This window comes from Pseudonaja textilis, chromosome 2, assembly GCF_049901715.1.
Source record: "Pseudonaja textilis isolate UNSWEBS1 chromosome 2, rPseTex1.2, whole genome shotgun sequence".
Classification (NCBI taxonomy): Eukaryota; Metazoa; Chordata; class Lepidosauria; order Squamata; family Elapidae; genus Pseudonaja; species Pseudonaja textilis.
Genome location: NC_141991.1, coordinates 144,964,841 through 144,981,551, shown reverse-complemented (window position 1 = coordinate 144,981,551; position 16,711 = coordinate 144,964,841). Strand labels below are relative to the sequence as shown.

The 16,711-nt window shown below is 36.9% G+C and overlaps 1 protein-coding gene across 1 annotated transcript; it reads left to right on the top strand.

Moving 5' to 3' along the window:
* Window positions 1-10,004: 10,004 nt before the first annotated feature.
* LOC113443246 (non-structural maintenance of chromosomes element 3 homolog) lies at window positions 10,005-15,906 on the top strand. Its single transcript, XM_026711321.2, has 11 exons — window positions 10,005-10,066; window positions 10,552-10,624; window positions 11,294-11,401; window positions 11,696-11,759; window positions 12,302-12,381; window positions 13,037-13,131; window positions 13,801-13,880; window positions 13,960-14,005; window positions 14,134-14,196; window positions 14,510-14,624; window positions 15,523-15,906. The coding sequence occupies exons 2-11, from the start codon at window positions 10,568-10,570 to the stop codon at window positions 15,601-15,603; spliced, it is 789 nt and encodes a 262-aa protein (XP_026567106.2). The 5' UTR covers window positions 10,005-10,066; window positions 10,552-10,567; the 3' UTR covers window positions 15,604-15,906.
* Window positions 15,907-16,711: the final 805 nt, after the last annotated feature.

Genomic DNA, 16,711 nt, shown 5'->3' with positions numbered 1-16,711 from the left:
GGCTTGAAAGTCTCAAGGACTCAAATCCTGTCCCTGATTTTTGTTCCCTCTAAAAGCTGCTTATTTCTTACAAATGATTCCTTCACTTCTGTCCTGATGCCTCATTAATATTCTTCTGCCAGTGTTTGTAAAATTCTCATTGACTGGCTTTACACATAAAGCTAAGCTATAATGTGCTTGCTTTGTACTGTATTTGGTTTAGATTATTTATTTATTTATTAAATTTATTAGCTGCCCATCTTACCACAGTATAAGTCTGGGCAGCTTATGAACTTAGCTGCTTTGTAAACTATGATCTGTACTTCTGAATTGTCATTTAGTAAAAAATTGTTTACCTTAACTAGCAAACTCAACTATATGTCAGAAATTAAGTTAGAGTGCCCCCTCTCTCTTTCTCTTTTACTCTCACATTCATTTTTCTCCCTCTACATGTACTGTACAGGATGCTAAAAATAGATAATGGTGTTGACTGTGAGGAAGAAAAAAACCCTATCCTTTTATTAGATTAACAAAAAATGTCCAGAATTGCTGCAAATATTTGAAATACATAATGGATTCTTTTGAAACTAAGAGCAGGCAGATTTATGTTTTCTAAAATGGAGGCTTTGAAATTTTGTGTTACATTTCTTCCCAAGATTTTTTCCAAAGAACTAATAGCAACCTAACTCTACTCTGTAGACCCACCTGCATGTTTGATAGTGCTCAGTCACTCCATCTCGTCAAGTAAGCTGGTACAGAAATGGTTCCGGTCCAGGCACATCCTCTTGCCTCCATTGTCTAATCAACTTGAAAACAGGTTTGCAGCATTTTTTGTTCAATTCCCTTTGAGTAGGTTTGGAAACCTTGGAAAAAAGCTTTCCCATATAATTGATCTTCGGTATCTTAATTGTTTGAGAAGCAAGCCTTCTTTGGTATTGTGGTCCTCTTTTACTTTTGCAGTTTCCCTCCAAACTGCCAGTTACAAAAGGTCTCCCAGTTGTGTGTTTATGTGCTTTATTGAAAGGGGACTTTTTCCAAGAAATATTTTCATACAAGTGGGAAGTTCATTATACAGTATGTTTCAATTTCCATATACTTGTCTTGGCCACTTCAAAGCTCTCCCCACCCCCCAAGCAATCCTTCCATCTTTGTGCGCCTGCTGGTTGTTTTGCACACATGAATTCTTTAAAAAGAAAAAGAAAATAAAAATTCTGAATACTAGATCTCCTACTGAATCCTCCTAGTACATATTCCTGTATTTTCTAACAATTGAAGAAGCTGTTGTCTGCAATGAAAATTTTATAATAGGATTCAAGGACAAAGCTCAAGTAAATAAATGAGTATAGCCATAGCAAGAGATTAGTGATTTTGTCTTCTCGACACTAGAAAGATGATGGATAGTCAGGCTGTAAAAAAAATCTGAGGAGTCAAAGATGCCTATCACTATTTCTTTCATCTTATGATTGTTTGGAATTTGGAAGCTCAGATATGGTAGCCTTAAACTTGGAATCTTCCAGAAAATATGTGATAATTTGGGTACAATTATTCTGTGACCTGACCTGTGCAAGATAATTTCCCACTGGATTTGGTATCATGTGAATTATGCAGGGTGCCAATTCTTTTCTTTTCCAGCTTAAGGATATAAAATTAGCTGACTATTCTATGAATTATACAGCAATTTTAAAAAGTGTTTAATAGGAGAGTTTTCACTGCATAAAAAACTTCAAGATCAAAAGCTACACCAGTAATTTCCACTGAATACACCTGAAATCCATGGGGGAATTCAGAAAATTGTGGATCCAGATATTTGGAAGGAAAGGAAAGATTTATTTAGGACTAAAGCTTATTTCATATAATAGTTGACTAAGTTTCTACTCAAATGTCTACCGTGCTTCCTTTTGAAGTAATTGTGCCAAATCTTAAAACCAGACGAGAGCCACGAACATTCCATCCCAATTGTGCACAAGCAGATTATATAAATGTCATGTATCTTTCAAGTGCATATAATCTGAAGTTTTTATTTGAAAAAAAAATATTCAGGAAGATGTGACATTTAGCTCAGAAGAAAAGACTTCCCTTTATGCATGTATGCCTGTAAATTTTTTTTTTAAAAAATCAAACCTCTTTATTCTCCAAGGCAAGAAAGGGATTTATTATTGACATAGCAATAGTACTTAGATTTATATACTGCTTCATAGTGCTTTACAGCCCTCTCGAAGCAGTTTACAGAATCAGCATATTGCCCTCAACAATTTGGGTCCTCATTTTACAGGTCTTGGAAGGATGGAAGGCTGAGTCAACCATGAGCTGGTCAGGATCAAACTGCTGACACACTTAAAAAAAAACCCTCACCAGAATAACTTTGTTGGTCATTTCCAAAAGCAACAATGCAGATGAATGATTGGAAAGAAAAATCCAAGTGCTTTAGTTTTTTAAAATTAAGAATATCTTGGCAAGATGTTGTTGCTCAGACTAAGGGGCAAAGAGTTAGTATAGGGTCTATGGAGAAACTGGGTAACATTCAGAGGGACTGCATCCATATCAATCTTGAAAATACAAATAACTTCACTAAGCTAGCACAGAAGACGTTATAATTTATAGTGTTGCTGAAGATATAAGAAACTAATTGCTGAATGGTAGGAAATATCATTTGGTCTCTTGGTCTCTCTTTCTCTGTCCTCTTCCTTTCAATTACTTCCTCACTAATGATATTTTGTGTTACAGGACATGGATCTTCCATACTCATCTGAAAACAGAGTTTACCAACCTCAGAAGGATGGAAGGCTGAGTCAACCTTGAGCCAGTGAGATTTGAACTGCCAAACTTCTGGCAGCCAGCAGTCAGCAGAAGTAGCCTGCAGTACTGCATTCTAACCACTGCACCACCATGGCTCTTAAGCAACCAAACATAGATTTATTCCAGTAATCCACTTTCAATGCTTGAAGAATACTCGTTCAAATCCTATAGCTACATTGCCTAGAAAGTGAAAGAAAAATATTAACCAAGAAAATAAGGGTGGGTGGGTTTAAAATTGGGGTGGGATAAGGGGGATAATACACCTTTGGTGCAACTCAGATCTTCCCTACTGCTTGCTGTCAGAGAATAACCCAACAAACTTGTCCCTGGGTGTAACAATGGAACAGCCCACAATGATACAATTTTGCAGATAAATTCTCTCTTTTTAAAAAAAATAAATTTTATTAAGTTTTCAAAGTTTAAAAACATAAAATAAATCTTTATACATTGTTATCAACATCAAGACATCTTTTACATCTCCCTACATTTTTCAATATATGTAGTTACATATTCCATTACCATTACATCTTACTTGTGCTATAAATCAATATCTTTTATCCTTACACATCAATCTTCTCTATGGCATATTTACATATTCCCTCATTCTTTTCCTAATTGCCATTTTATTTTATTTTTATTTCTAAACCACTCATATCAGACATCCCAGGCCCTGTAGTATATTGAATCTTCTCTGTCATTTAGTTTCATCGTTAGCTTGTCCATCTAGTCTATTATTTTTTTTATAACTATGCCTTCTGGTGGTACCTTTTTTTCTTTCCAGAGTTGTGCATATGAAATCCTTGCAGCTGTTAATATGTGTAGCATGATATGTCTACCTGTTTTATTGCATTTCTGTGTTATTATACCTAATAAAAAAGTGTCCAGATTAAGTTCAATTTTCTGATTCATGATTTCTTCTAGCCATTGTCTAATTGTATTCCAGTATTTTTTCACTTCCTGGCATGTCCACCAGGTATGGAAATAAGTGCCTTTTTCTTTTCTACATTTCCAACAATTTGGGTTTGAATTGAACATTTTTGCCAGTCTAGGGTGGGGAAGGTGCCATCTATAAAACATTTTGTATTGATTTTCCCTGTATGCTGTATGTGATTTGCTTGTAATTTGATCCCCACATTCTCTCCCAATTTTCCACATTTATATTATGCCCAACATTTTTCGCCCATACCACCATCATTTCACCTCCCCCTCTTCCATTTTAAAATCTAGTAGAAAATTATATATTCTTGAAATCATTTTCTTTTCCATTTCTTGTAGGATTTTATCTAATTGATGCTTTTCCATATAGAAACCAAATTGTTCTTTGCCCTTTTTATATCTCTCCTGGATTTGCATGTATGGCCACCAATCTATCTTTATATTTTGTTGCTATAGTTCTTGTGTCATTTTTAATCTTCTTTGTGTATCTAATAAATCTTTATAATTCCTCTTTTTCCCAGATCCATTGCATTTGGGTAGATTTGTGTTTCCATGGTTGACAACCAGTATGGTATTTTAATGTAATGATTCTTTTTAATCTTGTTCCATGTCCGAATTAATGAATCTCTGATCATGTGACTCTGAAAGTATGCATGCTGCTTACATTTCCCATCCCATAGAAAACTATGCCACCCTCTCTGCAAGTTGTGACCCTCTATCAGCAATACTCTTCTATTTTCCAGGTTGATCCGATCCTTAATCCATACCATAGCAGCTACCTGGTAATACATTTCCCAGTCAGGGAGTCCAAAGCCACCCCTTTCTCTTTTATCCTGCAGTAATTTCATTTTTATCCTTGCTTTTTTCCCGTCCCAAACAAATTTGCTTATTATTTGATCTAGTTCTCTAAAAAGGTTTTATCCAATCTTATTGGTACAGTTTGAAAGAGATATAGTATTTTTGGTCGTGTTGACATTTTAATTGCCGCAATTTCCCCCAGTAATGATACCTATAATTTCCCCAACATTTCCATTTTTAAAAAAAATTGTATTATAAATTTGTCATAATTATCATTTTTAATTGAAGAGCATCTTGCTGTTACCTTTTTCACACTTTGCATTCCCAATTTTCCTTCTAATTCTTTTTTTTGTTTATCCTTTAGATTTTTAGTCAATAATTTTCTTTTGTTTTTATTTATCTTAAGGCCCGCAACCTCTATTTCCTTTATTGATTTTACTCCCATATCCTCTAGATCTTCCAGAAAAAAATACTATATCATCGGCGAATGCCTGTACTTTATAATGCTCCTTTTCAATTAAAGCTGCTTTAATTTCTTCATTTTTCCTAACATTTTCCAACAGGGGTAACAGTGGGCATCCCTGCCTTACTCCCTTGTTAATCTTAAATGTTTCTGTTCTATCACCATTCAGTATTACACTGGCATCTGTGTCATATAAATTGTCGAAATCAGTTTGATAAATTTATTGCCAAATTGCATGTTTTTTAATTGCTGTATTATGAACTGCCAATTAACATTGTCGAATGCTTTTTACGCATCAAGAAAGACCATTGCCAATTGTTTTCCTGGGTTTGCTTCATAGTATTCTATTATATTCATTACCATCAGGGGTGGGATTCAAATTTCTTAACAACTGGTTCTGTAGGTGTGGCTAGGTGGGCGTGCCCATGTTACTGGGTGGGCGTGGCTTATTTTTTGCAGCAACCTTCCCCCCATGTTTTTGCCTCCTAGGCCTCAGGCAAGCTTCCGGGGGCGTTTTTGCTCCCAGAAGGCTTCCCTGGGGCCCAGGAAGGCAAAAAATGGAGTATGGGGGGGGGTGCACAGCACCCCACCCCCACCTCTCGCATGCCCCTTTTTGCTTCCTGGGCCTCAAGGAAACCTTCTGGGTGAAGCAGTAAGACAGCGAGGGGGATCCCAGCACTGCTGATCATCGGAGCAGCTGATCATTGGGGGGGAAGAAATACCTTAAGTGACTGGGCGGGGAGAACACAGATGTTGGACATTCATGTGATGTTGTGCATGCATGGTAAGGACTGACCGGACAGGGAGGGGTGGGACGGGCAGAGGCAGGACCAGCCAGAGGCACGATTTGCCGGTTCTCCAAACTGCGCAGAATCATAACAACCGGTTCTGTAGAACTGGTCCAAATAGCTAGAATCCCACCCCAGATTACCATTCTGGTATTATTTTTGATTTGTTTATTCAGTAGGAATCCATTTTGATTGCTATGTATGATCTGGTTAAGAGTTTCTTTTTTCAGTTTTTCTTTGCAGATACATTCTCTATGGCACTACAAATACCACATCACATCACCACAGCATCTTTATTCCAGCAGATATTTTTTTAACATGGAAGATGGTCTTGGTAAGTAGGAGAGAGGTGTAGAGAGTAAAGAAGGTGACCTTGACAGAAGTGCAAGAACTGTGACTTAAGCAGAGAAGGTTGAAGTCATGGGAAGCTAGATAATGTTTGAAAGCAGCTCAGGCAAATACGGTACCTTCCTAATTCATTCAGGTATAAGGAGAGGAAGCATAGTACAATCAGGCTTGCAAGATTCTTTTATTGTAGTAGATTTTTAGTTTACTTTACTTTATTGTCATTGCACTTCGTACAATGAAATCAAACACCATCTTCAGTGCACATCATGACCATGACCATAAAAATAAACACAACCCTTCACACATTGAACCGGAAACCGCCAACACCACACCAACACTGCACATTTCAATGAAATAGGGTTCCAGTTTTTCTGTAAGTTAATTTTCTGGGCTGGTCCACCTAGTATTGCTAACAATGAGCCATACCACATAGAAAGATTCCCATTCCCCACCTCCAGAACCAATTCCCACTGTTAATTACAATGAATCATGTAAATTTTAGTGGTAGATCATAACCTTCTTTCACTGTTTTAGGGCTACCTAAAATGATGCCAAATTATCCTACTTCATACACATTATGTGAAGACCTACATCTCTAAAGAAATCTATAATGCTGGAAGGAATGGGAAGAGGATGATCAGTAGCATAGTGGATGGATTCAGTTGTAGTGGCAAAGGGTGCATGCACTATTGGAAGACTAGAAGGACAAGACTGGAAACAGATCCTCCTGAAGAAAAATCTGTGTGATTGTCAACACCAAATTGATGGCACACATACAACAATCAATCAAATGTGATGCAATAATTAAAGATACTAGGCTGGAAACCAGGAGGCTATGAGTTCTAGGTCTGCCTTAGACATGAAGCTAGTTGGGTGATTTGGGATCAATCACTCTTTCTCAACCCTAGGATGCAATGGCAGTCCACTTCCAAAAACCATTGCCACGAAAATGAATGGATCTGTTTAAGCAGTCCCTAGGAGTCAAGGAAAAGAAAGAAAAGGTACTGTGGAAATCCACCCCCTCCCCCTAGAATGAACTATTTTGGGGGATATTAAAAGAAGCAGAATATTATATTTCCCCAAAGGAGAAATGGAGAAAAATCTTAAAAAGGCAGAAAGCAGTCCCAACAAACAAAACATCTTCATTCAGAAACAAAACACCTTCATCTCCAGCTGATAGGATTAAGAATTTACACACACACACCCCACCCAAATTCTAAGAACAGGACATGACCTTTAGGACATAAAAGGATTAACCCACCATCATTAGAATAGCGAAAGACACAAGGCTCACTACATTGTACAACCCCCTAGACCATCTCAGAACTCTATAAAAATCAATCCATTCCTAAGCCAAGGGGTCAGTTGTCCCAGAACTGCATGCTGTTGTTAGTTCAGCTCATCAGTAAACCTTTCTTATGCAGCTTCCATTTTATTCCCAGCTTGGAACTGGATCTGGATTTTTCCTTCAACAGTACTACTTGTTTGTGTGAACAATTGAACTAGAAGATCATAATGCCTTGATTGTATTTGTCTTCCACTAGAAAAAAACAATGGTACATAATTTACCCCATGGACGCAGGATTAGCAAACTTTTATCCCTTCTAATAAAGGACTATTATTTACTTGTGCAATGACAGTTGTACAACCATGCCTGATTGGTTTCTGTATCTTTTCATGTTAAGGGTGTGGCACTTTGAGAGATATTCCCTCCAATATTCATTCTGCCTACATTGGCATTCTGCATTTGCTGCATGTGTATCTTTTTGTGCAACTTCAATATTTTCTGGATATGTATTTGCTCTCAAAAACAACTGAGTATTATTCAATTTAGTTTGCACTCAGCATGCTTCCAGTGAATTCATGTATCCAGTTTAGAGTAAGCATGCATGCCACTCAGTTCAGTTAGCAAAAATATAGCTTACTGCTTATTTCTTAAACATAAGCAAACATCATAAACAGTTAACTGTCAAAATGGGATTAAAAAGCAGGAACAAAACAACAACAAAAAAATCCATCTGCTAAAAGTGATTGGGTTTAGAATGAAAAGTAAATAAAGCAACTGATTTTATCTGCCCGATACTCTGGAGCAATTATTACCCTTTTAAAACTGATTGGTTGGTTTATTTAACTGCCGTTTCCTTTAAACTGTTTTAGTTTCCACACCTCAAACAGTGACTTCTTTCATTCTTTTTTCCCCCCAGAGACTCACTAGTTTCTAATCTTTCTGCCAAAGGCCACAACCTTCACTGTTCTGCAAATGCTGGCCCTGGAAACCAAGTAGGGCTAGGTAGACCATAACATCTTGTTAAGTTCCAGAAGTTTCACCGAGCCACTGAGATGCCAAAGATAGTGAGTACAAACGTTTCCCTTCAGTCTTAATGTACAATACATTATAGCCTGAGGTTTTTAAATGAAAACCACATCACAGTCCACCAAGGTCTGTTTCTGTGTTGTTACTAGGAACTGCCACAGTACTTTTTAAAGATGTGCAGAAATCTAATAATTGAACAGTATCAAGACTCATAAAAACAACATAAAAACCAGTCGTTTCTAGCCAGGTGATGCCAAAAAACCTGTTTAAATGGGAAACTTCATCTTCACAGTTTGCTCTAATTACTGCCTACTTCTTTCATATTGGATAAAAGAGTTTTTTCAAAATCATGCCAGACATCAGGCCTGACTTTCCATTTTTGTATTCAGACATCCCTGTTGATTTAGTATCATTTCCCCCACTGCCTGAAACACTTAGCATGGTGGCATGATGGCAAATAAAGTCAGAGAGGTAGAAACCGTTGTGGGAATCTGTGACTGAAATTTGGATAAGTACACACTCTGCTTATCATTCTTAATGTGAGATCTGAGGGACCGTGAATTAATTCAAGAGTGAGCATGGTACTATAAATGTTTAACATTTAAATACAGTGGAAAGTTTCAGAGGAAGATCAGAACCTGGACATTTGATTTCAAAATGTATGGTATTTAGTACTTGTGGGCCTGGCAAGTTGAAGAATTGCTTGAAAGTTATCTCCAGCCACAATGCACTATTCGCAACTTAGCAATTTAGCAATAGGTTAGCAGGAGGGTTACAAGCCAAAAGTATTCATAAAACTCAGACTTTCCTTAGTAAAAGAAAGCCTTGCTTAAATGAAGAGAATTTGGTTCATGTTCCAGGACACTGCTGCGGTAGAAGAATAATATCGATTCTAGGACATGTTATTTTAAAATTTTGTGTTCAAGTATACAAAAATGAAAATCAAAGTCAAGTTTTACTTTATGTTCTTTTTTTAAGAGCATGCCAGAGTTTTGTGATAGGCTGACTGATTTTTTTTCAACTATGGGATTTTTAAGCTTGCTGACATATACCACATATTAAGGTTGCAGTTTATTTTTATTTTTATTTAAATACAACTATTTGCAACAAGTTGTCAATTTCATGAGGTAATGGCTATGAGAAGCTAGTGCTTTTTCTATGGAAAATAAACCATGATTCTTTTCCATTTATCATTTGCCCAGCATCTTCCATTATTCCTGATCATGGTGCTGGGGGTATAACTGAAACAATGCTCAATGGATCTGATGAATTTCTTGAAATCCACTCGGTGTTCCTGCTAGAATAAAGACCTCTAAGATGCCCTAATATCTCTGATGATTGGAAGAAATGGGAGCTTCTCTTTGCTATCTCCGGAGTTTGGCAGCTCCGATGGCCTCCCTCCTCTACAAGCAGCCCCCCCTCCCATTGGAGAAGGACGTCCTGAACAACGCTCGCTTTACCCGTCAGCGTTGCTAAGCGACGCTCAAGAAGGAGACTCAGCAAATAGAGGCAGGGAATCACAGTGACGCGCGTGCGCCGTAGCAAAGTTCTACCGGCCGGACGGAAAGAGCGGCGCATGTGCAGTGTGGCCACGGACGGAACGGAGCTAGTGGCTTTTCTAACAAGAGGAAAAAGGCGGACTGAGTAAGTGTTGAGAATTAACTTTCGTCCCTGGAGGTGTTGCTAATGCGAGCAGAACCAAGTTGTCTTTCTGCGTGGGAAGATCAGAGTGGCACTTTATAGCAGTATCTTTTATATTCCTACCTGCTGTGTGCCGGCTAAAGGCGAAAGACACTTAAAAGCTGGGAATATGGGAGCCACGAGAATATGGGGACTATTTGGGCTGGCGCTGAACTGTCCCTGGGCAGAAATGTAATCCAGTGCTGGGTTTTCCCACCAGAATAAACTTGTTGGAGTCCAAGTGTTGGATACTGGGAAGAGACCTTCTTGAGGAACTAGAGAGGGGAAGATCTGCTAGTTTAGGATCTTGGAAACCTATTTATTTACAGATAGAAAAGGCTACTCGCTGGTCACCTGTATATAGACATGTGGCAAAAGTTAAGGACTTTTGCTGCACCTTCAGAGGCTGGATATGAACTGTAATAATTTTATTTTCCTGTTCCATTTAGATCTCTTTCCAAAGCCATGTCTCAGCACAGGCATAGTGGCGGCGGCAGCAGCAGAGGATCTGGCTCTTCAAAGGTATGCCAGTAAGTGTAGAGTACACTTGTTGGGGAAGGCTAGCTTATAACTAAGGTTCAGAGTAGGTGATGTAAAAAACATACATATTTTTTTTAATTGTTAGAAAAGGGAACAGGAGACATAATGTTATGTTTCAAAAATAGCAAATTTTAGTGTCATCTTTCCCATACTCAGATGTGATTAGTACAAAATAATTGTGACACCTTGAATTGCATGAATATATGTTCTTAAACCCTTATTTTATTGATATAAACAGCCATGCCTTTTTTCACATGTTGCGATAGGAATCTGTGGTCTGAGGTGCCTGTGCTTGTATCAAATGAAAATGGGGAAATATAACGAATTCATGTTGTTGTTTGCCATTTTTTCATGCAGCAAGACAAATGGTGCAGTGGTGCTTGAATGAGCTTCTGAAGGAAGTTCTTGGCAAATCTGGCATAGTGTTTAGTACAGACTAGTCTGTTTACTATTTTATATCTTATTATTATTTTAAGTCTCCCTTTGCGAAACAGTCTACTTCAGTGCTGCCTTGTGCATATTTATCTAGAAGTAAATTCTACTGTTTTCCATGAGATTTATTTGCAGGAAAATATGCATAGAAACATAGGTTTAATAATGGAAATGCAAAGGCCCAATAACAAAACAAATCTTTCATTTGCTTTTGTCCAGGTACGGCATATGGAAGTTGATGAAGAATTTTCTTTCAGTCAGACTCAGACGCTAAGTCAGGCGCAACGTAGTTTGGAGCAACACTCTCCATCTGAAGTGGAACAAAAAGTGAGTAATTTTTAATGCGTTTTTGAGGGCTTCTAATGTTATGGCTGGCTATAACCAAATATTATGCATCCTCTGTTTTAAAATAAGTACACATTTAATTATCTGTAACTGTTATCTACATTGTAGCAGCTTTCTTGACCTAGAGATATTTTTTAAAGTTACAGAATGGCTAGGGACACTGAAGCATGCCCCACAACCTTGACGATAATATATATAAGAAACTTAGTACAGTACTCATGGAACTATACCACATGCACAGGTCTGCCTGCAACGTATATTATATTCTCTCTGTAGGTAAATGAACTGGTGCAATTCCTTCTGATCAAAGATCAGAAGAAAATTCCTATTAAAAGGACAGGTAAGCATGGATTTATTTTTATTTTATTTCATCAGGGGGACTTGATGTTTACAGGTCTGGAATACGGATATCTGCATGTGCTCTGTTTTCAATAATTTCTGTTCTAAGATTAAATGCTTCAAAGAATGGGAAGATTTTTATTATTTTGGTGAGCCTCTTTCTCCTAACTTTAATGCAATTTTTTTTGGAAAGGTCTTTTGAGAGCCACTGAGCAGGATAGTAAATATATGACAATTAGTGATGCTAAGTGAAGAACATCTACTTTATGAATCTTCAACTAGAAATTATTTGCTTTTTAAAAGTTTCTGTCAAGAATGTATGCCATAAACTCCATTGTTATTTGTGTTTATTTTGAGTAGGTCTAACATTACATAGAATGTTGTATGTATAAGTAGCATTCATCAAAAGAACATAAGAAAGTGCATCTAGTCCAAAATTCTAGTTGCCAACTAGAAGCCCATGAAACCCCAGAGATGAGATCAGACTCTTCTCATTCCAATTCCCTAGGAACTGATAGATCAACATTATTTGTCTTTTTACAGATATTCTGAAATATGTCATCAAAGACTACAAAGATCTCTTTCCTGAAATCCTCAGACAAGCCAACCAGACTCTTCAACAGGTGAGGAATCCATTGATGATTTGAGCATATTTGATCAATCTATCAATCTTACTTTTTGAATGGTAAGCTATTCTTAAAATTTTGCAATAAAAAAATGTTTTCAGAGTAGGAATCCTGCAGCCCAAAAAATCCTGTTCATCCTAAAGACTCACAATTGCATTGACTATGATCCATGAAAGCTTATATTTCAATTAGTTTATCAATTTTCAAGATGCTACAAGAGTATGTAGAAAAGATCATTGTAGGATATAATAAAACTAAAATACTCCATTGACCGTAAGCAATGAGAAATCTAGCTTCATAATTCAGGAAGTGATTTGCTCTTGTCATCAAAATGTCTGCCATTTCTGGCTTAACCTGAATGAATGGAGAAATGTCAATAGATTGTAAATGTATTATACTATATTTCTATATTTTAAATGTTAATCTAGACTTACAGTTTGGGATACTAATTCAGGCTGAACTCTTTAGAGTCTGAACATTTATCATGAACAAGATAACTTATACAACTAATGGAAATGATAGATTTTATTAATTATTTATTAAACATATAAATTGTTATGTTTGCATATGAGTTTTCACGTATTTAAAAAGAGACAATAATAGCGAACGAGGAAGGGGGCTCTATTCTGATTTATCTTTCTTATTTGCTCAGGTATTTGGATTGGGAGTTGTGGAAATTGACCCAAAGTACCATTCCTACATCCTGATCAGTAAATTTCCTCCTTTGGAAGCTGATACTGTGAATGAGTAAGGAAAAGAGGGAATGTAATGCTTTTGTTTCTGTGCATCTATATTGGCTAAATTTTGTATAAAATCTTATACAAAACATGTCAAAAATCTCTTCATACAGTTTGAAATGAGCAATAGTATTGCTTTTTTCTGATAACATGGTTTCTATATTCCTGCATTTTGAAATTCTAAGGTAGAGATCAAAAACATTTTCTGAGCCACTTAGTCTTTGAGTGGTATGGCAGAATCTGAATTTCATTTTTATATTTAAGTCGACATTGAATTAAGTGTACTAAATTAATTAAATATATGATTATCAGTCATGTGTTTAACCAATCTCCCTTTCTGACATATTGAAAAGTGTCTCAAATTGTAATAAGCAAATTTCATGGGATGCCTCATCAAACATTTTTGGGAAGTACATCCCCCAGTGAGATTTCAGCTGGAGGCTCTATGCTTGAGAAGAACCCATGTATCCTCCATTCTTTGGGAAATGGAATTCCTCTGTGTTACCTCATTGAGCAGTCCACAGACTTCCTTTTGTTAGTTCCTGGACTGAAATGTTAAAAGTTTGGCTTAAATTTTCTGTTTCTCATTGGGTAATTCAGGTTTATTTTACACTGCAAATTCCCAGTCTTCACTTCCAGATTAAGAAGCGGAATCTTTTTTCCCCTTTTTTTTTTGCAGTGATGAGAACACTCCCAAGATGGGCCTTCTTATAATAATACTTAGTGTTATCTTCATGAAAGGCAACGTGATCAAAGAATGTAGGTTTCACTCCTACTTAATTTACCTTATTTCTTAGATAGCTTAATATGCTTACTGTTCTCTTTTTTCTTCATGCAGCTGCTGTTTGGGAAATGCTGAGGAGATTACATATTGACTGTTCTGGGTAATATTGGCTGCTTTGAGACAGCGTTGAGAGATAAATTCAAATATTTCAGTGTGGTTGGATAAATTGGGGAAGAAAATCTCCTTTGTCAGCTGATCTGAGACAATAACATTCTGTTTTTTTTCCAGGGGAAAACATAAAGTCTTTGGTGATGTGAAAAAGTTGGTGACAGAGGAATTTGTGAGGCAAAAGTGAGTTGTGGGTTGCAAAGCTTTTGCTATCTTTAGTGCTGGAAGAGAAATTGATCATATTGGTTTCAGTGAATGGCAGATGGGAATTCAGAATGTTTTGCTTGTCTTTTAATGGCTAACATCTGGATCTTTTAAGAAAGGGCATTGGGATAGGATTATTAATTAGGATATAGGCTAATGGGAAATCTCAAATTATTTTCTTCCAAAAGGCAGGAATGATATCTTTGAGCTGAAGCACAGTTATTCTACTAAATAATCTGTTTGGTGCTTACAAAGATTTTTTTTCACTGATCGCATAATTCTCATTTTCTAGATATCTGGAATATACACGTCTCCCACACAAAGATCCTCCTGAGTTTGAGTTCAGGTGGGGACCACGGGCTTTTAAAGAGACTTCCAAGAAGCAGATTCTACAGTTTGTTGCTAAGGTACTGTCTAGACAGGGGAAAGGATTGGATTTCGTGGCATTTGGTTTAATAGTTAAGGCACCAGGCTAGAAGCTGGGAGATTATGAGTTCTAATCCTACCTTAGCCATGAAAGTTAGCTGGCTGACTTGGATCAGTCACTCTCTCAGTCCAACTTACTTCACAGGGTGGTTGTTGTAGGGAAAATAGGAGAAGGAAATTGGGTTGGATATGTTCACCACCATGAGTTATTTGTAAAAATAATAAAGATGGGATACAAGTAAATATTCAGTATCTGCATTAAGCATAACTAAGTTTGTAGAATTAAAACAGGTTGGATCAATAAATGGGTATGTACATTTGTACATTTTGACATGGAACTGTCCTTTTAATCCTTAATATTTTATCAGAAACAGGATCAAAGCACTGAATGATGGGAGTTATGGATTTTGCAGGAAATTGGCAATTTTCTAACTACTCTAACAACTAAGCTTTCCCTTCTGAATATACTCAGCTTTTCCTTGGCAGTCATGCTTGCTTGAAACAAGTCTTAGTGCATTAAAATGTCTAACCGTTAAGAGATCCTGTAGTGTTCTGATAAGAGCCGATATAGTTCTGTACTTAAAATGTGGGCCTTGGAGATCTGGGCGTTCCTTCTTGATCTTACTCTCTTTCAACCTTGCCCAGCTCACAAAATTGTTGCTAGGTTGGTAAAGTTAGAAGAGAACCCCCATATATACCACCTTTTGCTCTGAGAAAAGGTTATAAATAAAATAAATAAGCAGGCAGGGAAAACTGTACAGCCTAAATCATGTCCATACAATTTCTATTTTCCTTAATAGAGTGATAGCTTGCAGAGAATCTGGTATATCTTTTTATTCTTATTTTCCTAATTGGACTCCTTTGATTTTCCTTGATTAGATACAACATCAGAATCCCAAATCTTGGATGAGTCAGTACAATGAAGCGGAAGCAGAAGCTAGTGCGATGGGAAAGTTATAAATATTGTGGTGTTGAATTATAAGGAACTGTCAAAAACTCCTTCCGGGAACTGCTAGAACCACTGCCTGCTTTCTGTTACTATTCTTGGTAGGATTACAAGAGCCCCATTTCATATAAAGTGATCTGTGCTTAATAAATTCCCTGTTTGTGAAGAAAACATTCCAGAATAGACTGGGCCATTTTATTGGTGATGAAGATAAGATTCTTCTCTAAAACTTTATAATTATTCAAGAATTAGCAAAAGTATATTCTGGAAATAAGATGATAGAATATCTACTGAAAATAAAGATATTTTTGCAATCATTTTTCTTTGCTATAGTTTCTGCCTTAATTTTCACTTCATTTCAGTTGACATATATTGCAGAGTCCTGTATTCATTCATCAGAATAAAAATAAGGTATATAATCTTGGCAAAGTTTCCATTGGATCCTGTACTGAACATAGTGTAAGCGCTTATTTAGTTCTCTCTAAAGAAATGAGGCTTTAAAGGTGTTTATATTTGCCAGGTTTATGCTCTGTGTTTTTTTAACATAGTTTATAGTTGGTTTATTCTTTGTTAAAAGAATTTGATGGATGGGACTCAATTATTCATCTTAGGTTGGCAGATCTATACTTTGAGTTGCGTTTGGATGAGATCCCAAAGGTAATTTTTTCAAGAAGCAACTGGACTTTGTGGTTTTTCTTTGAAGGCATTTCGCTTCGCATCCAAGAAGCTTCTTCAGCTCTGACTGGATGGTGGGGAATGGAAGGATTTATACTCCTTGCAGACAGCTGGTCATCCTGTAGTCTGCAGTTTTTCTGGAAATCCATTTATACTCCCGCACCATTCAAAGGGTATTCATTCCAAAGTGCATCTCTAAATGTCTATGAAGTTTCTCAGTCATCCAGGTCGTGGTTGTCCCAAAGGTGCTTTTTCCAAGAGGCAACTGGGCTTTCTGATTTTTCTTTGAAGGCCCTTTGAACGGTGCAGAAGTATGAACGGATTTCCAGAAAAATTGCTGACTACAGGATGACCAGCTGTCTGCAAGGAGTATAAATCCTTCCATTCCCCACCATCCAGTCAGAGCTCTCGTCTTGGATGAGAAGCGAAACGTCTTCAAAGGAAAAC